Source organism: Hemibagrus wyckioides, linkage group LG11 (assembly GCF_019097595.1).
Source record: "Hemibagrus wyckioides isolate EC202008001 linkage group LG11, SWU_Hwy_1.0, whole genome shotgun sequence".
NCBI classification, from domain to species: domain Eukaryota; kingdom Metazoa; phylum Chordata; class Actinopteri; order Siluriformes; family Bagridae; genus Hemibagrus; species Hemibagrus wyckioides.
Genome location: NC_080720.1, coordinates 23,932,237 through 23,957,987, shown reverse-complemented (window position 1 = coordinate 23,957,987; position 25,751 = coordinate 23,932,237). Strand labels below are relative to the sequence as shown.

At 37.5% G+C, this 25,751-nt stretch overlaps 1 protein-coding gene across 1 annotated transcript; it reads left to right on the top strand.

Annotated features, from left to right (window-relative positions):
- The first annotated feature begins 1,223 nt into the window (after positions 1–1,223).
- On the top strand, positions 1,224–25,644 carry rbl1 (retinoblastoma-like 1 (p107)). The gene is made up of 22 exons (XM_058402973.1): positions 1,224–1,504; positions 7,549–7,682; positions 8,054–8,254; positions 9,304–9,368; positions 10,084–10,212; positions 10,369–10,514; positions 10,596–10,660; positions 13,634–13,820; positions 14,479–14,645; positions 17,261–17,373; positions 17,977–18,080; positions 18,305–18,442; positions 19,064–19,228; positions 19,438–19,579; positions 20,677–20,913; positions 21,176–21,345; positions 21,539–21,715; positions 21,905–21,976; positions 22,052–22,136; positions 22,239–22,399; positions 23,494–23,658; positions 24,624–25,644. The coding sequence occupies exons 1-22, from the start codon at positions 1,343–1,345 to the stop codon at positions 24,792–24,794; spliced, it is 3,156 nt and encodes a 1,051-aa protein (XP_058258956.1). The 5' UTR covers positions 1,224–1,342; the 3' UTR covers positions 24,795–25,644.
- Positions 25,645–25,751: the final 107 nt, after the last annotated feature.

Below are 25,751 nucleotides of genomic sequence, written 5' to 3'. Positions count from 1 at the left end.
TTGCACCTAGCTGCACACTTTACACTTTATGTGGCTTGGACGAACTTTCGGTCCTAGCTTGTGTTCTTGTGTTTGATCTTTATGTTGTATGTTTATGTAGCACCAGAGCCCTGGAGAAATGTTGTTTCATTTCACTGTACTGCGTCAGCTATATGTGGTTGAAATGACAATAAAGCTTCTTGAATCTTCAATCTTCACACTCCTCATTGCTACAGCAGATACACTTCATTACAGCATGCACACCACACAAGGACAATAAAGAGGACAGTGCATTTACTCATGTTATTGTATTTCATCAGGGACAGTTGAAATTTGGGTTGCAACTGAGAATAAGAAAGACTTTAGTAAAGGATTTAGTAAAATACTTTCATTTATATTTAATTAAAAATGTTACATTTATATTAAATGAAATTTTATAATTACCCTAAATTTGTTGAGGTTTCAGTACATTTATTCTCACTGTGAGCCTATAAAAGTAAACTTGCATATTTGAACAATCAGAAATGTTCTGCCAGCAGCTTTCCCGAGCTTTCCCGACCTTTTCCGATCTTTCCCGAGTGATGCTTTTAGCGGCTAGTTTAGGTTTAAATTCCTCATATTTCTGAATAATAGATTTTTGCTCTTCAGTCGAAAAGTATGTGGACCTGCTTCCTTCCATCTTAAACACTACTGGCTGTTTGTTGTAAACGTCTCGCGTTTATGTACACTTTGAGTAACCATTGATTAAGGAATAAAAACTGGGTTGATGGAGAAAGTTGATAACCAGCGTCATGAAACCTATAAAACCTAATTAAACTTAACCCAACTGGGGTTGGATCTGTTTGGATATGTTAAGCTAAAACATGAGGTAATGCAACAGGCCTCTGGAAATGAACTAGAAAAGTAGAAGGTTTGGAAATACAGGGTGTAAATCTGATATCTGTACGTGTGCAGCTGCTGTAGAGAAATTCCAGTACATGCAGAAATGTTCACTGTAGAACAGCGAGCTCCACTCCACATACAGGCCTGTAAGTGTAAATGTTGTAGAGTTTACTGATCCTTATCCATGCAAACAGAACATGTGCTTTCGATAAAGCTTCTGTGTTTTTAACTCAGTTCGCACGTCCGACGTCCCGAGGTGGGAAATGACGTCACTACAACTGGCAAATCATCGTTTACAGTTCACCGCGAGCGCAGCAGAAATCCTGTGTTCCTATTGGCTAGAGGCACACCGATTTCGCGCCGTTCGGAATCACCGGAAGTGAGGGACTGCAGACTGGAGGACGACGGCTCTCTGCTATTTTATTTTTTAAAACAGGAATAAACATTTTAAAGGCTTCCCGACAATTTAAACGGAGTCAAAATGCGCGAAGATGAGTCTGATTCTGACTCTGGCAAATCAGATGAAGGAGGTTCGATTCGGAGAAGACTTGAGACGCTTTGTCAAGAATTAAATATAGATGAAGAGACGGCGACGGAGGCGATGCAAAACTTCAGCTCGATTTGGAACACATACACTCTGGAGGTGAGCTGGACCATAGGACTGACCTTAGGGAGCCTGCTCTGTGACTAGTTTATTATCAGTTAATAATTGAGTACATAATATACATTGGTGTTAGTGATAGTTAATTAAGGGACCGCTGTATAATACCGTTTCAACGAGAAAAACAGTAACGAAGTTAACTGCGGTAAAGTTGGTCTTGTATTTGGATATTCTCTGCACATTTGAGAGAAATAATAATAATATTAGTATGACAAAAGGTGTATTTTCTCACAGAGTGGACAGAAAAATAAGTATTATCAAATCTCTCTCTCTCTCTCCCTCTCTCTCTCTCTATATATATATATCGCCCGGTAAAGTTTGCTGAAGCCAATCTTTCAGAAACGCTGGTCACTGCCGCTTATAGTATTGGGGTCAGTAAGGGACCGTCTAAAAATTACACGATATGGCCAAATATGTACGATTCTACAGAGATTTAAGCAGTCTACTTTGTTTCTAAAACAGAAATAATAAACTCATTTTGCAATTAATGAAAATCGGAATATTTGAGGACTGAAATCCATACAGAACTTTAACATGGGTTAAGTGATAGGGAGGCCAATATGGCACTGGTTGTGTTAGGTGGATGTCATTGGTGTATACAGTACAACAGAATTAACATGGGATACGAGTGGCACTGAGAATGCATTAACTGTGGCAGTGGGGTTTGCTACAGCTGTATCCATTTGGGAGGCCTGTGTGGTTCTGATTGCATTAGACATGTTGGCCAGGCTGAAGGATGAGTTGATAATCAGTGGAATATGCTTGTTCCTGTGTAAAATCAGTTTTCCTGATTTGTGCATAAAATTGCTTGATCAGATCTTCATCTGAGTCCTTAAACTAGATAAAGAGAACACAGTTAAGCAAACCAAAACAATAATGCAAAACATTATAGTTTTTACATTTTTTAATAAACACACATATTGAAACTTCCAAGTATCTTTGTTTGAAAAAGTATGTGAACCCCTAGGAGTTGTTGTCTTTCGGCTGTTCCCTGTTAAGGGTTGCGGCAGTGGATCGGCTGATTGTATTTGATTTTGGAACAGGTTTTACTCCGGATGCCCATCTTGACACAACCCTCCCATTTCTATCTGTGCTTGGGATTGGCACTGAGAGTTAACCCCACAGTGGCTGGGTCAGTTCCCTGCCTGGCAATTTGCCCCAGGCCATGGCATGAGGTTGGCAGGCATTGCCATGTTTCAGGAATATAAACAATATATTTTTTTAAAAACAGAAAGAAAGACACATTTATTTTTGAAATCATGTTGCTGTAGTTTATAGAAACCTTTTTATCTAACAAAACATGTTTTCTAATCTAGAATTAGAATTAGTTTTTAATGTAAAATTGTTGGAAATAACTGTATTGCTGGTTCTTGTTTAACTCTTAAAATTCCTAATTATTATTATTTTTTTTTTTAAAGTTCTAGTTGTTGCATTTAATAGACTCTATTATAGACTTCAAAATGGGAAAAATAATTAGGATTTTTTTTAAAATTATTTTTTAATTATTTTTTTATTTTCACCAAAAAACAAAAACACTGAGCTTTCAAAAATTAGATGCAGTAGTTGATGGAAATAATAGTCTGTAGTGCATTTTCTTTTGTTGGTACATGTGCAACTCCTGATGCAACTCCATGTGCAACTCAAGAATTTGATGTTATTCTTCTTTACACCAATACACAACCACACACACACACACACACAAAAAAAAACTTTAAACAATGAAGTTTATAAAATCTGTTGCTTCAGTTGATGTAGTAGAATGTATGATTGGATTTACCTGCGAAACTCATACAGTGATTTTTTTTAATATATATTCTAGTTTTCAAAAATATCTGTAGTATATTATGCAAAATTTCATAAATTAGAATGGATCTGGCTAAATGGTCCAGTGGTGGGGCAGAGGTAGTGGATAAATCGCTCACAAGCCTGATGGCCTGTGGGTGAATAGTCTGTTTGGGAGTGGCTGTAGTCCTTACTGATGTTGTGGCCCTACTGATGACCCTGGTAGAGGTTCTCCACAGTTGGTAAGGCTGTTGCAGAGATGGTTTGGGAAGCTCTCGCCACCTGCTGTATAGCTTCATGGACCTGTGCTTTGCAGTTTCCAAGTCAGACTGTGATAGAGCTGGTGTAGGTGCTCACGACTGTACACCTGAAGAAACTGCATGCTGAATTTCCTCAGCCTTCTCAAGGTCCATGTACACTGTTGAGAATTCGTCACCAGATATCATGTGTTGTGTGATCCTCAGTGACGTGAACACTGGAATTTAATGGTGCTCACTCTGTCCACCTTTTTCTCACCAATGTGCTGTGCTATGTTTCCTCCTCTTCCTTCTCCCTGGAACAACAATAAGGTCCTTTGTGAGGGTACTGTGTGTTGTACTGACAGTGTCCTCTATGGACCTGTTTGGTCTGTAGGCAATCTGGGGAGGGTCCAGTGTGTTGGTTTGAATGTGACTCATGAATATGACTAATCCCTTAAAGAACTTTATCGCTATTGGACTTACTGGATGGTAGTCATTGAGACAGGTTTATTGTGCTTTTTATTTTGGCCATCTTGTAGTCACTTGCATTAATTCAGTTCAATTAAATTTTTTTGTATAGCACTTTAAACAATGAACATCGTCTCAGGGCAGCTTTACAGGAGTATTACTTGAGACAAATAAGTTAGAGTGGGCACACAGCATCCTCACAGGTCATTTATGGCTATTGGCTGGAGTATTAGAGGACACGATGTTACCGGTGCAGGTACACCTGATCACATTCTTCAGTCCACACTTTTTTTTTATAGCTTTACTTAGTGGCAGGGTTTGTTTGAGGGGCTGTCTGTTAGGAGGGGTAGAATAACACTGAGATGTGGTCAGACTGTCTGAAGTGTGGGCAGGGTGCAGTCTTGTATGCACCATTCACATTACGATATACCTGCTCCAGTATGTTTTTTTTCTTCATAGGGAAATTAACATGTTGCTGGTATGTTGGAACCAAATTCTGTAAATTACAGAATTGAAGTTGCCTGTGACCTTTTTTTAGTTGACCAAAATAAATCGATTTGTAAAATAAAAGCAACACTTACTGTTAAAATTGTAAAACTAGTTGTTTCTTTAGTAGGCACAATGGAGTATAATATTGTGTTAATCATGAATTTGTATTTGTTTGTAGGAAAAAGATATTTTAGCAGTTAAAAAAGGAGCTAGCAGAGGCACTCCATACCCACAAGAGGCAAACGAAGTGACGTGAAACTTGTTGCATGTCAGTGTGAAGAAAGGGTCACACTACGGTTTTGGAGCTCTCATGCCTTTCCATACACAGCTGTGCAATTTGTCTACAGCAGTCTTTTCTCCTAATCACTTTTACATCTTCAGTATTTCCACATGACTGTAATGTGGCCCTGTTCACAACTGATATTAGCGTATGTTTCAAGTAATCCAATCATATATGAACAATTGAGGCGCATAGCTGTTCACCTCCCGTCACCATTTGTATTCAGATTTCAAACATTTCCACAGGAGGTAAGATGTCTTACACACAGTTATTAAAACAGCAGCCACACTGCACTCATCACTCGTGTGGCCTGCTAACAAAAGTTAAAATTAAATGACAAGCCACTATGAAAAGCAGCTGCTTTCATTTTAGCTGTTTTGAACACAAGACCTTGGAGTATGCTATGGGTGTACACTAGTGAAACAGAGAGTGACGGTTAAGCTTGATTATCTAACTGATGTGGAATGCATGTGGCCACGTTACCTTGTTGGTATTTGACAGGTTTGTAGTTTTCACACAACAAATAACATTTTTTGTCCACTGATATACTGAATAATTTTGTCCTTGACTAGGATTCCAGTCATATATCGGTTTTCACATATCTTATCTCTGGTACAAAAAGCAATCGGATGGAGAATCTCACCAGAACGATCTGCATCTCCTTTTCTCCTCCAACTGCACATCAGATGCGTCAGTTGTGTGTCCATATATGTGTCACCTGAATCACTTTCCTCATCCTGGTTCCTGGCTAAAACCAGTGTTGTCTGTCTATTCAACAACCCCTGACTAAGCTCACACAGTTAATGTTTTTTATATTTATCATATAATTGATAATGCTGTTGAAATATGTAAACAATAAGTTAATATTAAGTGACTTAAAGTGAGATTGAGTCTAAAATGTTTTGCTCTTTTTCATAAACAAAAATTATTCCAAAACAAAACCACAACAGAACAATTGCTCGTATTTGGAATAACACAGTTCCTAACTCAGTGAATCAGTCTTAACGAATCGGTAGTAAATGATTCAATGACCTATTACTAGAGACATTCACTTTGTTTCGTTTCTGAATGAATCAATAGTTTGAAGCGATTCGATTGAATGGATTTGATGACTCCCTTATTAAGGCAGTAATTTGTCGCCACCTACTGGTGCTTTTATTTTTATATTTAAAAGTATTATTTCATTTTTCTCCCATCATTTTATATTTCTATGTTTAAAACATTAGTGTCATAACATTTAAGCAGCTGTAATTGCAGTGTTCATTCATGCCACCCCTGATAGTCATTAAACCGTCTGTGTGTAAATGTCTCTATATTCCTTTTCAGCGGTAGCTTCTGGGTCACTACTGCAGTGTAAACATGGCTTTTGTTGCTAGTCATTTCATTTAATCAGCACCAGCCCTATAGTTACTCATTTATTGAATTTAAGTTTGGACTGAAGTGAAAAGTCTAATTGAATTTGAAAGATGATATGGCATATGTTTTATAAGGTTAGAAAAAAAAATGCAGCAGGCGCCAGTGGGCTCTGCATGGTACTGTCTAGTAACAAGAATACATGGGATCTCATGCCAACAGGCACTTACGTTGCTTCAACCAATCTATGATCTCACTGATGCCCTGGCCTCTGAGAAGGGGGTCATACTGTCCTCACACTTACTATTGTCTGAGGTGAAGATGTACATGTCACTTCCTACCTTCATTGCTGCTGAGGATGACCCCATGTGGACCTGGAGATATTTGGGACTGCTGTGGATACTTGGAGACCATGGCAGTTGCTTTAAACTTCTGTTGCCTCGGTCATTTAATGCTTCGGCAATCTATAATGAACTCCGATATTATGCTGATTTATGAGCTGTTCAAAGGTTGCTAGATTCAACTGCACTTGACTATACAGTTATAGAAAGAAATAATTTATAATCACACTTCTGGATGGATTCCCTTTTATGTCTGGTTCCTCTTAAGGTTTCTTCCTCATGTTGTCTCAGGGAGTTTTTTCCTTTCCACTGTTGCCTCAGATTTGTTCATTAGAGATAAATTGTAACCTTATTTTAATCTTGGTAAATTTTATTTAGAATTTTTATATTTCTATAAAGCTGCTTTGAAACAAAGTCCATTGTTAAAAGTGATAAAAAAAAATTAAAATTTAATTACATTTTTTTGTTGTGATATTGGGTAGCTGTTTGCAGATTTGACAGCACCTATGCTGATGAAATATAAAAAAATGGTCAATGGAGATGCATTCAAGACAGATGATAACAAGTGTGAGTGTTTATTCTTCTCTGCTGTCCACATGTGATTGCATCACCTGAGACAGATGTTAACAGGACTTCCAAGGTTCTTCCTGGTTCCTTTATCTGTTTTTGCGTGTTTCATGTAGCAGTCGCATTTCCTTTACCCGACTGTAAATTTGTAATCTTTTTAGTAAAGTGTGATGGCATCATCAATCTCTTTCTTGCACATATTTGTTTTCTCATAAGAAAATGAGAGATGGTGTTACACTTACTCCAAGAGATATCTGTATTTCAACACAGGGTTTGGGTGCTTTCTTTTTTGTGTTGTGTTTCCAATTCGTCTTTATTGTTGACGCGTTAATTATCCCACACATGTTTAGCAAACAGCTGTTTGTAGTGTGTCTGTTGTGTTGTCCATCAGTTCTGTATAACCGGTGGAACTGTGGTTGAATCTGTGTTGCCCTGAAGTGAGGATCAAACATAAGCTAAGTAAATGCCAAATTTTTCTAAAGCATTGTTGTGGTCTTTTACACTCAGGGTGAGGTGGTGCACTGGTTGGCCTGCTCTCTGTATGCAGCTTGTAGAAAAACATGGACTCCCACTGTAGGCAGTGGCATGGTGGAAGGTAATTGTGTCTCTCTCACCAGAATACTTCGTTCCTCCAAACTCAGGTAAAGAATTACTGAATTTTTTTCATATATATCAGTAGATTCAAGATAATCATTCATGCCTGACCAGCATTCAGTACTTGTTGCATGTTTATATTAAGATTTTTATTATTTTTAAGCATAACCTTCATGTCCTGGCACAATAGAAATAGAGAGCAATTTAAAAATAAAAATGTTCTGTTAGTGATGCATGAAAAAATTGTTAGTAGGATAATGAATTTTTCCTAATATCCGTTTATGCTGTAGCTGTTGTAAGCTGTTCAGTGGCATGTAGTTTTTTAATAGTCTGAGAAACTTCATGACTGCAGTACAATCAGTGTGTGTGTGTGCGCATGTGTGCGCGTGTGTTCACACTTTTTTGTTTTGAATTTCAGCCTGATCCAGTTCTTCAGCAAGATGAAGAAATGGGCAGATATGTCAAATCTCTCACAGGATTTCCGCAATCGTATAAGGTGCCTCGAGAGGAATTTTGAAGTGTCCACTGTGATCTTTCGGAAATTTGAGCCAATATTTTTGGACATGTTCCAGAATCATCAAGGTGACCCTCCACGGCAGCCGAGAGGCAGGAAGCATAGGTGAATTTTCTTTCTTGCTCTCAGCTGTTCAGAGTCTGGTTTCTCTCTTGTCCTTGTTGCCCTTCTCTTTGACGAAATAAATGAAAGTGATGTTTGTACCCAGTTACATTGCCATGTATTCTGTGTGCATGTGTGCATATTTGAATTTTGTCAGGTATATATATTCAGTGAGGATGCACTTTAACACAGAACATGCACATGGTAAAATGTAGTTAAAAAACCTTTATTTGTTATGCAGGTATTCCCAGAGAGCAGCTGTTAGTATGGGTAAAATGAGAAGATGGGTAAAGGCATTAAACCGTTGGATGATGTGTATGTTTCTTTGAATCAGATTATTTGTTGGGTATTTTTTATTATATCATTGGTAATCTAAAATCAGAAGGAATGGTAAAAAAATCTTTGGATTGTAAATATGGCTAATGAATCCTGTGTGTCTCCATCATGGTACAAAGACTTATTTCAGTGACAAGTTCACCTTTCTTTTTTAGAAGTTTGACCCCTGCTATAAAGCGTGTGTAAAACACATGGATGCCATAGGAATGGCAAGAAATGTAGTATTGGCAATGGTAAACATAAACAAAGCACGCAAATGGACAAAAACCTCTTATTTCTTGCACACTTTGAAGTATGTTTGTTTATGCGACCCAATTTCCTGCACATGTCTGACTCTGACTAGACGTATAAAGGTACACTCTTGTCACAATTTGATTCATGATACAGGCTTCAAAATATTCTGAGACCTAACTGAATTAAATAGAGAACAAAATTTTATGAAGGAAATATTTGGATTGAAAAGAATTTTCTTCGTATCTGAATCATAAAGCATGCATTTTTGTGTATATATAAAATGGAATAAATCAAATAGCCATATAAATAAATCAAATATTCACCATATCTTAACATTTGACTGAATAAGCAAAGTCTTAAAGGCTTGTTAGGCTGCGTAAAGGTGGCTCCCTGGTCCACACCAACACTTTCACACTTGTGTTTATAAAATAACTATTTTTGTTCAAGAAAACAATTTTTTACTTTGTCTTTGTCTCTTTTAGGCGTGTCCTCTGCCACACCAATGATGTTTTCAAGTTCTGTTGGACACTGTTTGTATATACCAAAGGTTAGCACTCGCTTAATTTACCCTCATATATATATAGTGTGTGTTGGAGGCTTCTCTCTCTCTCTCTCTCTCTCTTTATGTAATTAATATGTATATATTTTATGTTGCATGAATTTCTCAGCAACAGCACAACTGCAACAGCACAACTCCCATCTAATAATCCAACTTTTGTGGACACCTTACTATATCACTCACATGTGCTTTTTGAACACATCCTATTTCAGGTTTAGTTCCCTCTTTGCAGTTATATTAACAGTGACTTTTCTGGGAAGGCTTGCTGTTGTGTTTTGGTGTGTGGCTGTGAGGACCTGCCCAATCAGCCACATGGGCAGTAGTGAGGTTAGGGAAATAAGGCCTAATGTACATTTTTTTTCTAATTATTCCCAAAGGTGTTTAGTGGGGTTGAGGTCAGGGCTTTTTGTGCATGCCACTCCAGCTTCTTTCTTCCAGTCTTGGAAAGCCATGTCTTTATGGCTTCCTTGTGCACTGTTATCCTGGAACTTTTGTAGGACATTTACTTAGAGTGAATATAAACTTTAATGCCATACAATTATGTTCGTCTAATGTTATTACAACAGTTTTTGGATGGCCCTCACGTGGGTGTGATGGTCAGGTGTCTACAAATGTCTTTTTGATTTTTTGATTAATTCTAATAATGTTTTAATTATACCTAATATGGTTTATTCTTAGCCATTGTTTTGATATCCTAATACAGGCAATTTCCGTATGATTGGAGATGATCTGGTCAACTCGTATCATCTCCTTTTGTGCTGTCTGGACCTGGTTTATAGTAATGCACTACTCTGCGCCAACAAGAAAGACCTCATCAATCCATATTTCAAAGGTGAGAAAATATTGAAGGAAGATTGAATTGTGGCTGTGAGAAACAGTGTTTAGCATGTTCTTTCATTTGAAGCCTTTTGCTTTGTACATTACAGATATTTTGTGTCTGACTGCATCTAATTACCATCTGGTGATGAAACAAATCTATTCTTTCCAGGCTTGCCAACAGATTGCGGGAGCTCAGAAGAGGTGCTGTGTGTGCTTGAGCATTTGTGCGAACTACACGATGGTCTAGTTGTTGAGGCAAAAGGAATAAAGGAGCACTATTTTAAACCTTACATCAGACGTCTGTTTGAGAAAAAAGTGAGGGGAAACTTACATGCATTATTATGTTAAATCACAAAGTCTACAACATTAAATATGTTAAATCATCTTTTTTATTAGATTCTTAAAGGAAAAAAGGACATGCTTACCGAATTGCTGGACACTCCAAACTTCCAAGATAATAAGTAAGTTTTTTTTTCTTACATGCAGGTAACACTTTACAATATGGGTACATTAATAAGCATTACTTCATACAAATATATATATATATATATATATATATATATATATATATATATATATATATATATATATATATATAAAGCATGGCTAAACAACTAAGAAATTAGTCTAATAATCATTAATAAAATATGGTAATGACTATTCATATTTTATAATAAGCTATTTTTAAGTATGTGACTTTCAATTAGAATATCAAGAACTAAGAGTCGCTTAGCAGTTATTTTGTGTGTAACGCTTATTTACAAATGATGTTTGTGTTAAGTGAATGTATTAATTATCAAATAGCTTATAAAGTGTGCCATTATGACATGTGACCACTAGGTGAAACACTTGAATACTTTCTCGAGTGCATGTCGAGAACTTCCAGCAAGGCCACAGTGACATATTACAGTATTTGTAATGAATACCTCATTCATTTAATTCAGTTTTATTTATATAGTGCTTGTAAAAATAGAGATTTTCTCAAAACAGTTTTACAAAAATCCAGAAGTAGATTTATATTTGGGAAAATCAATCATAGACATTGCACAAACATTGGGCCTAGCAATACAACAATTTGGAATGTCTTGTAAAAGAAAAAACACTGATGTACTGAGTAATAGACACCAAACAGGTTGGCCAAGGAAAACCGTAGCAGCTGCTGACCAGCATTGTGAGAGCTGTGAAAAAAACTAGAAGTCAGCGACCTCACCAACATTCACCACAGGGCAGTCTCACAAACTCGCAAACATAAGTTTCAAGGGTTGAAGATTTACCGTTTAAAGAAGATTTCAAGAGCAGAAATATTGAAGTCATTCCACAAGATGCAAACCCCTCATCAGCAATACACTTTGGAAGGCTAGCTTGGGATTGACAAAGATGTACACAAATGATCCCCAAGAGTAATGTACCAAAGTAACTGTTACCAAAGTAATGGAAAGACCTAGGAAGAAAGGATCTACTATGATCCAAAGCAAACTTTGTTGTTTATATAACTCTTGATGGTGGCAGCAGAATGAATTGCAAAGTTTACAGAAACATTTTATTTGCCAATTTACATGCAAATTAATCTGAAAGAATAACATGCAGCAAGACAATATTCCAAAACACATTGCCAACACAACTAAGGACATTCTCGGCGGAAAAGTGGAAATTTTTAGACTGGCCAAGTCATTCACCAGACACTAACCCAAGTGAGCGCAGATTTCACTTCTGAATAGGAGATTGAAGCGAGAAATCCCCCCATCTTGGGGACACCTATAGGAAAAAGTTCTGACCGCTGTAGCAGTCCTATCCCATGTGGTACTATTTTGTCATGAAGCATTTAGGTAAGGGATCTGGTAAAGAAGTTAATATTGTTTAGTAACGCAAACAAACCATATATTTCATAATGCTTGCCCTTTACTGCGTGTTATAGACTCATCTCTGCTGACTGGTCTGAAAGCAAGGTGTTATACTGGACTATGGCGTCCCACTGGTTGTTATTGCTCCCTGTAATAGCACACAGTTTCTAGGATTTCACACTGTCCCTATAGTTCCTTTGGCATTCCTTCTAAAGTTCATATCTGGACTTCTTGTAGGTCATTGGATCACCAGAGTTATAGGCAGCAGTGCTTTCTCTGTTTGGGTTTAAGCTCCCCAATGACCCATTGCTTTTGTAATGATCTTTTCTCTGTACATATGAATATGAGGATCAGAGCTAGATCAGTAAGTTGGTCGTAGGTTCTATAAGCATCAGTGAATCAAACTAATCTGGCCAGCAAATCCCACAGATGCTTAATTGAATTGAGAAATTTGTGAAATTTCAAATTTCCCTTTAACTTTTTGTCATGTTCCCCTCTTCCCCATGTAAGCTACACACACACACGACAAACCACATGATGGAAAAGTTCCTCAGACCAGGTCACCTTCTTCTAATGCTCTATGGTCCAGTTCTAAAGCTCACTTGCCTATTGTACAGCGGTCAGCATGAGCACTCTGCTCTGCAGCTACGCAGCTCCATATGCAGCAAGCTGTGATGCACTGTGTGTTCTGGCCTCTTTCTATAATAGACATCATTAACTTTTACAGCAGTTTGTGCTGCAGTCTCTCTTCTGGTTGTCGGAACAGACGGTCTAGTCTTTGCTCCCCAAATGCATCAGTGAGCCTTGAGCTACATAGTACACTGGTTGACCTTCTTTGGACCACTTTTGTTAGGTACAAAACATTGCATATCAGGAACACCACACAAGACCTGCCGTTTTGGAGATGCACTGACCCGCCCAGTTGTCTAGCCATCACATTTTGGCCCTTGTCACAGTCCCCCAGATCTTTATGCTTGCCTACTTTTCCTCCTTTTCAAATACATCAACACTGAGAACTGACTGTTCACTTGCTGCCTAATATATCCCACCTCATGACAAGTGTCACTGTAACAGGATAATTATTGTTCTTCACGTAACCGGTCAGTGATTTATATGTTGTGACCGAGCTGTGTAGCATGAAAATGTTGAGTAGTAGATAGTACAGGTTGTTGCTCAGTGACAGTGAATCTGTAACAGCTTCTAATATTTTAAAGTTTCTTTATAACTTCTCTTAGTGAAATGTACATTCTACCTTTAATTTCAAAACCAGTCCTCCTAGAAATTACCACCATTATAGATCATTACCTCCCTGTGGGAGCAATTCACCATTTACATGTTATATTAGGGTGTTTTAGTACATACATGGTATGCTATTTACCCAATAATGACCATTGTAAAGAGATATGAAGTGATGCTTAAAAATACATAATGTCTTATTAAAATGCCAATGCTATTTCTAGTTAATAACATACTAATTATTTAAATATTTACTAATACAGCATGAAATATTATTGTACTGTTTCTCTTACATTTATTTATCTATTTAAACTTAAAGTGAGTTTAAAGTAAGTGTATTCATGTGTCCCTGTCTAGCAAAGCCATAAATCGTGAATATGAGGAATATGTGCTGACGGTGGGTGATTTTGATGAGCGGGTGTTTTTGGGCGCCGATGCCAATGAGGAGATTGGCACACCACAAAAAATTACCCCAAAGCCACAATCCAGTCAGCTGTCAGCCCGAATGCAGGTAGAGAACAACCTTCAGCAGCACTTTGAGAAGGTATGAAATACACCTAAACGTTGCTGATTTGACTAATCGAACTATTGACCTAAAACTGTTTGTCCACTGAAAAGATTTAATCAGATAATTGTTTCATATCACATAAGCTTTTGTGATATTGATTTTTCCTGCTTGCTATTTTCCACTTTAAACTAATCATTACTAGCACTGTTTCAGTTTTCCAGTTTTTCTGGATTAAGGAGAATGGGTTGGGTGCAATATTATCATCAGCTGTGCAGGCAGAAACTGCGACAAGCCTGAAAACCTGCCACAAATCGATTGTCTAGCATCCACAAAGCCCAGTACTTGTGGAAGTGTAATATAAAATAGTTGGCTACTGTTAAATAAATCAGTTGAACTCCTTAGGTATCATGCTCTGAAGGGCAGAATTGCATGAAATATATCTACAATGGTACATCACATTTTCAATTGTGACTTGAATAAAGCCTTTCCGTTGTCTCTAACAATTCAGTCCAGTAATTTTGTTATAATTTTAGAGAAATTTACTTATTTCTTAGATATGAAAGTGTATTATGTTATTACTGGATATCCTGTGCAACTGTTCTGCATTGTTTCAACAAAATGTGGGTTTGGGCATCATTGTCAATCCAAAAGCTGAACTGTATGTGTTGATGGCTAAGGTCATTTCTCTGCCCAGACACGTTCGCTGGCCCCTTCCACACCACTTACGGGGCGTAGGTACCTGAAGGAGAAGGAGGTGCTGATAACACCGGTCTCTTCAGCTACTCAAAGTGTGAGTCGTCTGCAGAGCATGGTGTCTGGCCTTTCCAATGCTCCTACTGATGCCCTGCTCCAGATCTTCAAGTAAGTGGAATTTTATAACAGCTTTGTAAAAGTGCTCACTATAGTCGATTTATTACTGCTCCCAGTGTGGGAATATGCTACTTCTGTCTCTTTGTGAATGTTCAGTGATATGCTAGTAACCATCAATGTTTGATCATTAATGAATGCAGTAATGCAGTGTTCTTACTTTGTTCCAGTCATGCAAAATGGTATGTTTTCAAACCTGTTTGAGTGATTGCCTCTTGAGAGGGATAATATGAGTCCTGTACCATTTTTTTATGATATGGTTTGTGGATGTTTACAAATCTTGCTACTTCAGCAAAATTAGACTGTTTCTTACAAATACAAAGTAAATACAACTGACTGTATTTACAACATTATTATATCTTATTCTGATTTGTTTCATGTTTGCATATTTGTAACACTTAATTGTTTCATGTCTTTAAAGTAAATTTGATACTACAAAGATAACCTGAGTATATAGAAAATACAGTTTTAAATGGCTATTTTATTTATTAAGTCATCCAATTGTCTCTGTTTGACAAAGTAATTGGCCCCTTAGTAATTCAAGTAAGCAAATTAAATCAGTTAATTTAGAGTAGACAACCAGGCTTGCTTATAGCCAGTGCTATTGAATTTAAACATCTAAATACTGTTACCAATAATGTGAGGTAGGCCAAAGGGTCTCAATAGAAAGGATAGGAGTAATGATCCAAATAAAGAAAATATTGGTTAATCCTCCCAAAAGTGGCTGGGAAACATTCCTCCAAGAATGTGTCCACAAATAATCTAGACAATCATTTAAGGAACTGCAGATGAGGTCAGCATTCATGATTGCATCATTAGATGGAGACTGGGCAATGGGAGAATTGCAAAGAGAAAACCAAGAGGAAAATAAACGGGATAATGTTATGTAGACTAATGAGATGAAAGTAGGGCTGAAACCAGCCAAGTTTAAATAGGTATTGATCCATTACTGGTTAGTTGTAGTATATATCTAGTGCTGTTTATTCCAGCTCCTGTGCATCTCTGTGGAACAGACTTGTACACTGGTCCACGGGGGAAAAAAATCATAATAGTCTCTAAATTGCTAAAACTGCTTCTAAACACATTATGTTTTCATTTAATTTGTGAGTGCAATTTTAATCAATAAGCTATTTATTCTTGGTAATTCATAGCCTATACTTAAAAAGCTGTAACAACCCATGCCACTTATTACTATGTACAAATATACAAAACTCTGGAACGCTCAATGGGTGAAATTATTTTTCTAAACAGGATTTTCATAAATATCTGAATGGTCTTTCAAATACTTGATGAATTAATTTGTTCTTATAGTGATAAACAAAGCCCTCTTATTTTTCAAGAACATAAACGTGGGCATTTAGTTTCAAAGCCTTCACCACACATTATGCATTCTCACAAGGCTATTTATATATCCTCACAAGGCTAGAAACGTTTACAAAGCCATGGCCTCCACTGTGAGCCAGTATGAGGCACCCTTGTTTTCTTTCCCAAGGAGTGGTTGTCCAGCAAAAACTACTCCACAGGCGTGGTGTATAATATGACGGGAAGACAGAAAGAGCCCCCGGGGTAACCTACAAGGATTACAGGCCACTCTAGCATTGTGAAATGTCAGTATTTCTGAGTTAACGATATGTTCTGTGGACAAATAAATAGAATTTTCTGGTTTAAATGAACAGTGTTATATTTGGCAAAAAAAAACACAGTGCATTCCAACATAAGACCCCAGCTGAGAAGAATAGAGCTGGCACTATCCTGGTTTGGATCCACATTGCAGCCTTGGGTCCAGGAAAGCATGTATGGTTATTATAATAATTAAAGTTCAAGCTTTTTTCCCAATAGAAATATTGTGAAAGCACCTAAAAATAGCAGTTCATGCAAGGAAGTCCATCATCATGACTGAGAAGCAGTTTTGTTTTGAATGGGACAAAATTCCTCCAACCTCTTCTTTTTTTTCTTTTCTTTTTCTTTTTCTTTTTTTGGCAGAGGATTGGTCACCATAACCTTTTGGTCAAAGTTATTGCTGCCCAAGGGGGGCTCACCATTTACTGAAAGAAAAAGATTACATACTTTTTCAGACAAAGATATTTAATGTTGGATAAGTTTGGATATTCTCAATAAATAAAATATCTAGTTTTAATACTTTGATGAAGATCAAGGTCAAATGTGTGCAGAATTACATTTTTTATAGGGTTCACAAACGTAGTAGCAGCACTGTATGTTGTATTTGCTTACGGTGTGTAAGCAAAAGGAGGTGGCGAATACTGCCGCATGTTTATTATGTACACCAAATTTTGTTGGCAGAGGTGCAAATTTGTTTCATCATTGTAGTTTGTTTTCCTTATTATTATCTTATTATTGATTTAGCAGCACCAGAGAAAAAGAAATAGCCATTGCACCATAGCCACAGTAACTGCTGTACTTTGCTTGGTACTGGAAAAGAAGCGTATGTGGCTGTGTCTGCTGTGGGGGTTTTGTATTGCGTTTGATTTATGATCTATTTTAAAGCCCAGGGATGCTATACAAGCTTTTGCATGGTAAAATAGATTATGAGGATGATGCTTTATTAACATAATACACTGTTACATTGTGTGTACTTTTTCCTTTCTTAGGTCTTGTTCTTGTGACCCAACTGAAGCCATTTTAAATCGTGTGAAGAGGCTGGGAGAGACTTTTAAACAGGCCTACACCAAACAAACAGATGATCTTCAGGGAGCCCATATGGGTTAGGAACCTTGTACTAATTCACTAGATTTGACTCTCTCTGGCACATTGCTTATTGTACAGGCATTTCATTTTTCTACTGCAAGCCTGCTGTCTGCCAGGCCATGTTACTTGAATATGAATTTTATTATTTATACATCTCCCCTCTTAACTGCCAGGAATGGTGAAAATCACATGAATTTTTGTGTGCACACAGATTCATTCACAGTGTGCTACAGAATGTATACTATCCTGTCTCTTCTCCAGTCTCTTAAGTTGAGCCCTGTTTATGATCCTGTTGATGGCACTATGACAGTAATTCTGAAATGAAACACGGATATATTGTATATGCAATTGTGGTTCTATGAACCCTGGGTAGTGGTCAGGACTTTAGGACCTGTTGCTGACCCATTCAGAACACATTGTGATGATTCCAGACAAAGATGCCAAAAAGTAAACAACATGCTGAAACCATTGTTTATAATAGTTGGTGAGGACCTGTTAAATAAAAACAGAATTGGGTGCATCTTCTTTTTCCCATGACTGTAATGTATTATGAATCATATTAATGTATGTTATTCATATTAATGCATTTCTTTGTTATTGTTTGTCAACTTGGTTTTAGACTTTGCAGAAAACCGTCTGAAGATAGCCGAAATACTGTATTTTAAGATTCTGGAGAATGTTATGGCTCAAGAGATGAAGAGACTCCAGGGTAAAGATATGACAGTAAGTATTGTTGTAGATTACAGTTTTTTTTTTGTAGTACATAATTGCAGACGCATTAAAACATTCACATAAACACTGCTACTATCAAAATATTTGGATCATTGCATTGAAAGGTATTACAATTCATAACGTAGCTTTTCAAGATTTTGTTTGCAACTGTTTGGCCACAGACACGAGGAAAATGCCTGAAGATAGCTGAAATAAGTTGTTTTCTTTCTCATCAGGTGCTATTAGAACAGGATGTGTTCCACTGTTCTCTTTTGGCCTGCTGTCTGGAGGTTGTGCTGTTTTCATACAGTTCCCAAAGAACCTTTCCTTGGATTTTAGAAACCTTCCAGCTGAGACCGTTCTACTTTTACAAGGTCAGACGTCAGAATAAAAATATGTATTGTCTATTATAACCGATTATAAACCCATTAGCCACTTTTCCATGGCAGGCTGGTGAGTACTTATTAGTGTTGTAATCAAATATTATCGAAACCAACTAACTTTGCAGACCAATCTCACCATGTGTTAGTTACAAAATGTATTTTTTACAGCATCACAAGTTTTGTTTAGCAAGTAGCTGTCATTTAAAAGTTTGAAAGTACACAGACATATACATGCATTTTTCAAATCTTATAGCAGCAGTACAGCTCAGTGGAATTGTTGTAATTTTTCACGTATATGCTCTCTGAACATAATCTCAAAGAGCTGTTTTACCATTTACATGTCATTGTATATCAAGCCTCTGGTTATGGGTATGCCACCAAGAAAGAAATGACTTAAAATCTGGTTGTAAATATGTTGTGAACTACAGGTAAAAAAAAAGCATTAAATAAGTTCTTAATTCAGCCTATATAGAGGCCTGGAATTTCATACAACACAAGTAGTGCTAAAATGAGACAATGGTCTTTGAACATCTTTGAGTGTGAAAAAACTGGCATTATACAACACTGGATCATAAAATAATGGCGAGTTGTTATGTATGCATATGTGTATAGGTGATAGAGGTGTTCATCCGCTCTGAGGAAGGCCTTTCTAGAGACATGGTGAAGCACCTGAACGTTATAGAGGAGCAAGTGCTGGAAAGCAGGGCTTGGACCAAAGACTCTGTACTGTGGGAGGCATTAGAGACTGATAATTCTAAAGTCCCTACTGTAGCAGAGGTATGGATGCATGCATCATTGTGTAGTGAACATGAAATTGCTTATTTCCTAGATGAGGTATTATTATGTTCACAATTACTTAATCTCCTTTGTGTTTTTTGTTTGATAAATAAGTAATAATAATCAAAGTGTGTGTCTGTCTTCTTGATTTTGTATGTGTGTTTATTTTCCTGTCTGCACCTATATGTGCATGTGTGCGTCTGATGTAGGTAAATTTTCCTAGTAGTCTTGATTCAGGCCACAACAGCAGTAGTGGGGGCCCCACCCACCTTCCTCTGGTGGCTCTGTCGCCCATCATGCACCCTCGTCTCCGAGAGGTCCGCACTGGCATAGGCTCCAGTGGTCGCAAAGGTATGGTACTAACACAGAGCAGAACATGGTCATAAGAATGCTGCATTCCAGATAAAGTACATAAATTTGGCTAAATGGTTAAAATTATTATTAAACATTATTATTAATGTATATTAAAAACAATATACTAATACTGGTTAAAGCCTCGCTTTGTTTTCAAAACAGCCGTGATACTTGATTGATAGATTCTGTCTGGTTTTGTTGAGCCTGCACCCATCGCATCCTCAGCTTTCTGTTCTTGGCTGATAGAGGTGGAACACGATGTAGAATTCTTCTGTTGAAGCCTATCTGCCTCATTGTGTTTTTCTATCCTCAGAACCAATGTTTACTGGAATATTTTCTTTTTATTGAACCCATTGTTGTGTGTGAAAGTCCCAGATGATCAGCAGTTGTAAAATACTTAAGCCAGCCTATCTGGCACCAGCAAACAGGCTACAGTCAAAATCACCGAGATCTCATTTCCCCCCATTGGTTTGTTGACGGTTAATGGTGGCTGAATTTATGCATAGCACTGCGACCACATTAGCTGATTAGACAAATGCATGAGTGAGTAGGTGCACACATGTTCCTAATAAAATGATCAGTGTGTGTAAATGTAAAAAACATATCAAAGGGTTTTAGTGTATAGTATTGGCCTTGCCATTGCTTTTGGACAGGTCTGCACACATTCACTCACTCACGCACACACACACAACAGTGCTGAACAGCTAAATAAGAAAAAGACTGAACAAAAACAAAAACTTTGTGCTGTTGATGCATGATTTGCTGATATGCTACATGGATAAAGAGTGTACTTGTGTTCATAACAACATAGTGAGTGTATTTACTGTGTATTTCCTAAAAGAAATTAGGATGTAAGTTATAAAAAATAAGGATATGTCCCAGATGTCTCGGGCGTCCTCTTTTGTAGTATAATTTAGCCTAGTCTCTTGCAGACAGCATAGCAAGTGTCTCTTCTCTTTATAAATAAATAAATAAATCTGAGCAAGCCAAGTGAGCCCTGGCCAGAAAAAGACTACACAACATGTGTCTTAACGTAACAAACGTTATTCAGACACATCATAAAATTGAACTTTTTCAAATTTCTCTTGTCTTAGATGCTCCTCCATCTCCCATCTCTCTCCACGACCGCTTCAGTTCTCCAGCAGCAGGCAGTGTCAAAAGGCGTTTGTTTGGTGATGATGCACAACCTCAGTCTCCAATAAAGCAAACACCTGTCACCCCCTTGAAAATCATACCCAGCACCTCTACAGAAAACAACAACCAGAACTGTGGAGCAACTGTCCTCTCCATGGCTACTACGAATGGTCAGCAGCTCAGCATCCCTTTTCCAGGTATATGTGTATATAATATGTATTTGTTTTTGTTTTCATTGATTTACTTGTTGTATTGCTATTATAAGTGCATATGTGACTCCTGTGTTGATTTTTAAATACAGAAGTATTCATATAATGTACATTTTGACTGAGGAGCTCATAGAAAATACAATGCAAAAGCAAAAACTCTCTGAAATTATTAAAAAAAATGTAAAGTGCTAGTTATATGTACAAGCTAACCATATGCAATGGATGATAAAGACTATTGCTCTCTTTGCAGTGATGAAGGCTGAATTGGGAACGATCACAGTTATCCAGGTACAAACGAACCAGCTGAACCCCCTCACTGCCCAGGCGCTGCTCGGCTCCCCAAACAAAGCCCCGGAGGTACATTCACAGCCAACCAACAGACCACGCCGCAAAGGATCTCTTTCACTCTTTTTCCGCAAGGTGAGGTGGAGTACAACGCAGTTGGCTGACCTGTTTTATTTTCTGTTTTGTTCAGTCCAAATGTGTTTCTATTCAATTACATCTCCAATAGCCAAAATAAGTTACTACATATGAGTGGGAATTTTACAAATAATACAAAAATGTATTGTTTATTTGGTTGTTTTCTGTGCTTTTTTTTTTTTGTTTGGTAAAGGTGTATCATTTAGCAAGCGTGCGTCTCAGAGATCTATGTCTAAAGTTGGACATCTCTGGAGAGTTAAGGAGCAAAATCTGGACATGCTTTGAGCAGTCTTTGGTCCATTGTACAGACATGATGAAGGATAGACATCTGGATCAGCTGTTGCTCTGTGCAGTCTACATCATATCCAAGGCGAGTGATTCTGTAGTTTACCATCACATGCTGGAACACAACACTACCCTGTCTTAATACTATAATAATAAATGTTTCTTTTTAAAAATTCATGTTGAACAGAGCATGAGTCTTACTGTAACACCAGTGATAAGCTCTGTTGCCAAGTTGCATAATTTATTAGTAACAGATGATGTTTCCCTTTCATAGATATCAAAAGAGGAGCACACTTTTCAAGACATAATGAAATGTTATCGGAGTCAGCCTCAAGCAAGCAGCCATGTAAGTAACATAGATTATGTTTTAGCATATAACTGGTTTAACTGGTAATAACCATGTTTGTGGCCATGTACCTAGATATATCGCAGTGTGCTGCTGAGGAAAAGAGTTCACGATCAGCAGACAGATGACAAAATGGAGGTTGATCCACCAACAGATCAAAGTACTGATGCTAACCTGCTTTCAACCAAGAAACCTTTCAGATTCATTTATTTTTCATAGGAATACAAACTAATCCAACGTTTCTTGTATTGCTCCTGTTTAGATTTAGCCAATGTCAACACCGATCATGGTGCCAAAGCTAAGGCTGATGGCGACTCAGATGAGGACAGGGGTGACCTCATCCAATTCTACAATTCTGTTTATGTTCTGAAAATGAAATCTTTTGCACTCAGATATGCAGCCCATCCAGCAGCTGATAACAGAGTATGTATAATTGTTTGAAATAATTTATTCTCATTTTGATGATTTTATGTGACATAGTTATTTATTTATATATATATATATATATACATATCTACATACCCCTGTTAAAATGGCAGGTTTATGTGAAGGAAAAAAAAACGAGATCAAGATAAATCGTTTCAGAACTTTTTCCAGCTTTAATTTGACCTATAACCTGTACAATTCAATTGAAAAACAAACAGGAACCTTTTAGGAGGGTGGAGTAAAAATAAAAAACTAAAACAATTTGGTTGGATAAGTGTGCACACCCTATTATAACCGGGGATGTGGCTGTGTTCAGAATTAAGCAATCACATTCAAACTCAGTTCTAGTAGGCGTTCCCTGACATTTTCTTCATTTTCATCAGAGGGATCTCATTGTTAAAAGGTTTCAGTCAGGAAAAAGGTACAAAAGAATTTCCAAGGCATTAGATATACCATGGACCACAGTGAAGACAATCATTATCAAGTGGAGAAAATATGATGCAACATTGACCTTACCAAGAGCTGGACATCTCTTTAAAATTGATGAAAAGTCAAGAAGAAAGCTGTTAGGCAGGGTGCCAAGAGGCCTACAGCAACATTATAGGAGCTCCAGGAGTTTCTAGCAAGTACTGGCTGTGTAGTACATGTGACAACAATCTCCTGTATTCTTCATATGTCTGGGCTATGGGGCAGGGTGGCAATATGGAAGCCTTTTCTTACGAAGAAAAACCTCCAAAACTGGCTAAATTTTTGCAAAAACACATTTGAGGTCTCCCAAAAGCATGTGGGGAAATGTGTTATGGTCTAATGAAAACCCAGGTTGAACCTTTTGGCCATAATTCCAAAAGGTATGTTTGGTGCAAGAACAACACTGCACATCACCAGAAGAACACCACACCCACAGTGAAGCATGGTGGTGGCAGCATCGTGCTTTAGGTTGGATTTTCTTCAGCTGGAACAGGGGCCTTAGTCAAGGTGGAGGGGGAATTATGAACAGTTTTAAATACCAGTCAATGTTTGCACAAAACCTCTCTATTTGCAGAGATTGAAAGAAGATATACTTTATTCCGTATTTTCTCATGCACCCACAGGTGGATGCACCCCCGTTATCTCCATTCCCCTCACTGCGAGCTCAGCCTCTTTCCCCACGGCGAATATCTCAGAGACATTCCGTCTATCTGTCTCCTCACAAAAATGGTTCCTGTCTCAAACCCAGCTCTGCCTACACATACAAGTTTACTGGCAGTCCATCTAAGGTAAGACGTTTCTCACCTGGGCATTATTTAAATGTTCATATATTTGACATTATTTGCACAGTGCATGTCCCAGGAACGTGTAACATGGTGTGTACATTATCACAGCAAAGAACCAGAAGCTAGTTACGTCAGCTCTAGCTACGAGATGCTAGTATTGACTATTAGTAAATAAGCTCAGTATAAAATCAAAGTAAATTCTATACACTTTGCATGCATCTACTCTGTGTTGAACGTTGGAGATACATTAATTCTTGGCAAACAGCATGTTTAATATTGGATCATCTTGTTCAAACATGTACAGAAAGTAGCTAAGATCAGACATAGGTGTTATATTCCTTCCTGCTTCAAGGCCAGACAACATCTTTACAAAATAAGCAGGAAATGGATATTAAGAAGGATTATGAGATGCAACACATCTGGCAGTTTGCAATACTGTAAGGAGCTAAAGCTGTAAATCTTGACACCTAAATTTGGGGGTTGAATGGAAGTGTCCCTGCAGTCCAAGCAAACTCCAAACAAGCAATCACTGGCCTTTTAATGGGGCAGTGACTTCTGTCATTATAATGGCCTAATTGGTGGAATGCTGCAGAGATGGCTTTCCTTCGAATAGGTTCTCTAAACAGGGCCTCTAAATTTTAATCAGAGTGACCATTCAGGTATTTGGTCACATATCTGGATAAAAAAAAACTTGCCAATTTGCTTTGTATGAGTGACCACATCTAAGAATCTTATTGACTCAATGATTTATTCGAAGGGCTCTTCACAAACTGAATGAGGTTCAAATTTATATCTATCTATATCTGTGTATATATATTATGCCTATTCCCATTACTAGTAAGGTTTCCCATGTCATATGACATCTATCAATTAGGAAGGCTGTGATTATTTAACAGCGTTATAACCTGAAGGGTTTCTCATTATTTTGAGCTCATCAGAACTTATTTTCTCTTCCTAACTTTCTCCAGGAGTTGAGTGACATCAACCAAATGATCCGTCAGGGAAGTGTGAGCAAGAAGAGAGCTTTTACCATGGAGGGAGATGAGACTGAGTCTCCCACCAAACGCCTGAGCCAGGAGAGTGAGGATGTGCTGCTCAAACGTCTACAGGATGTTGTGACTGAGAGAGCCAATCACTGACTGATCACGTCTCATCACGTGTCTCCTGATAGTGCTGGAGTTTGTAATATTCACAGACCAGTGACAATGCTGCATGATCATAACAATGTTTCATAACCAAATATCAACTCACAGAACAGGTCAGGATGCTAAATTTGTGGGCTTTAGTGGAATTTCAGATTCCTTGAAAATTTGTTAAGTAATTTCATTCATTCTCAAATGCCAGCAAAATAGGTTAGCAACACGTGTTTAACCAGACACTGTATTTTATTATGCTCTCTATGGGATATGAAACGTCATTCAAAACAAAACATCGCTCATACAAAGTTGTTCTGTATATATGTATTAGGGTGTATAAATGGGGCTTAAGTGATTATTTTACTGAACACATCATTTATGTGTTCAAGCATTGTCCCTTGTGGTGCAAACCCATGTAGCACTGTGTTGTGTTGTGTAGTATCTACACACCAAGAGGTATTATTATTTTTTTTAATCCAAGTCCCATTACATTTGTGTTCTGATGTACAACAATAGCATTGGTATATAATGTCATACCAATCCAACCTTCTTACGCCTTAAACGCTTTGGCTTGGTCTCAGTGATTGCTCATTTTATTCTTATGTTCTTATTCTTTTTTGGTTTTCTTTAAATATTTAAACTGCCATTTATTCATGTGGAATATTCTCAGGAACAGTCTTTAATCTTTGGACCTGAATTATTTTAGGGTGAGAATCAAGCATTATCTTTCTGAAGACATTCTTGGGAAAACAAATGGGGGTTTGATATAATGTTTCTGTTTCATATTGATGTCTGTTGAGTGTTTTTGAATGTTTTGCAAACACACAGCCAATAAATTATTGGTTAAAAGGCTTATTGTAATTGTTTGAAACCCAAAATCTGTATACTAATGTCTCTGTTTCTCTTACCGAGTCATGACTAGTCATTTTATGCAGTCACACATTTCACCAGGCCACTTCC

Coding starts and splice junctions, on each gene's coding strand:
- rbl1 (XM_058402973.1), top strand. CDS start 1,343: ATGCGCGAAGATGAGTCTGATTCTGACTCTGGCAAATCAGATGAAGGA. Junction 19,580..20,676: donor AGGCTCCAGTGGTCGCAAAG/GTATGGTACTAA, acceptor CTCTTGTCTTAG/ATGCTCCTCCATCTCCCATC. Junction 21,977..22,051: donor AGCCTCAAGCAAGCAGCCAT/GTAAGTAACATA, acceptor CCATGTACCTAG/ATATATCGCAGTGTGCTGCT.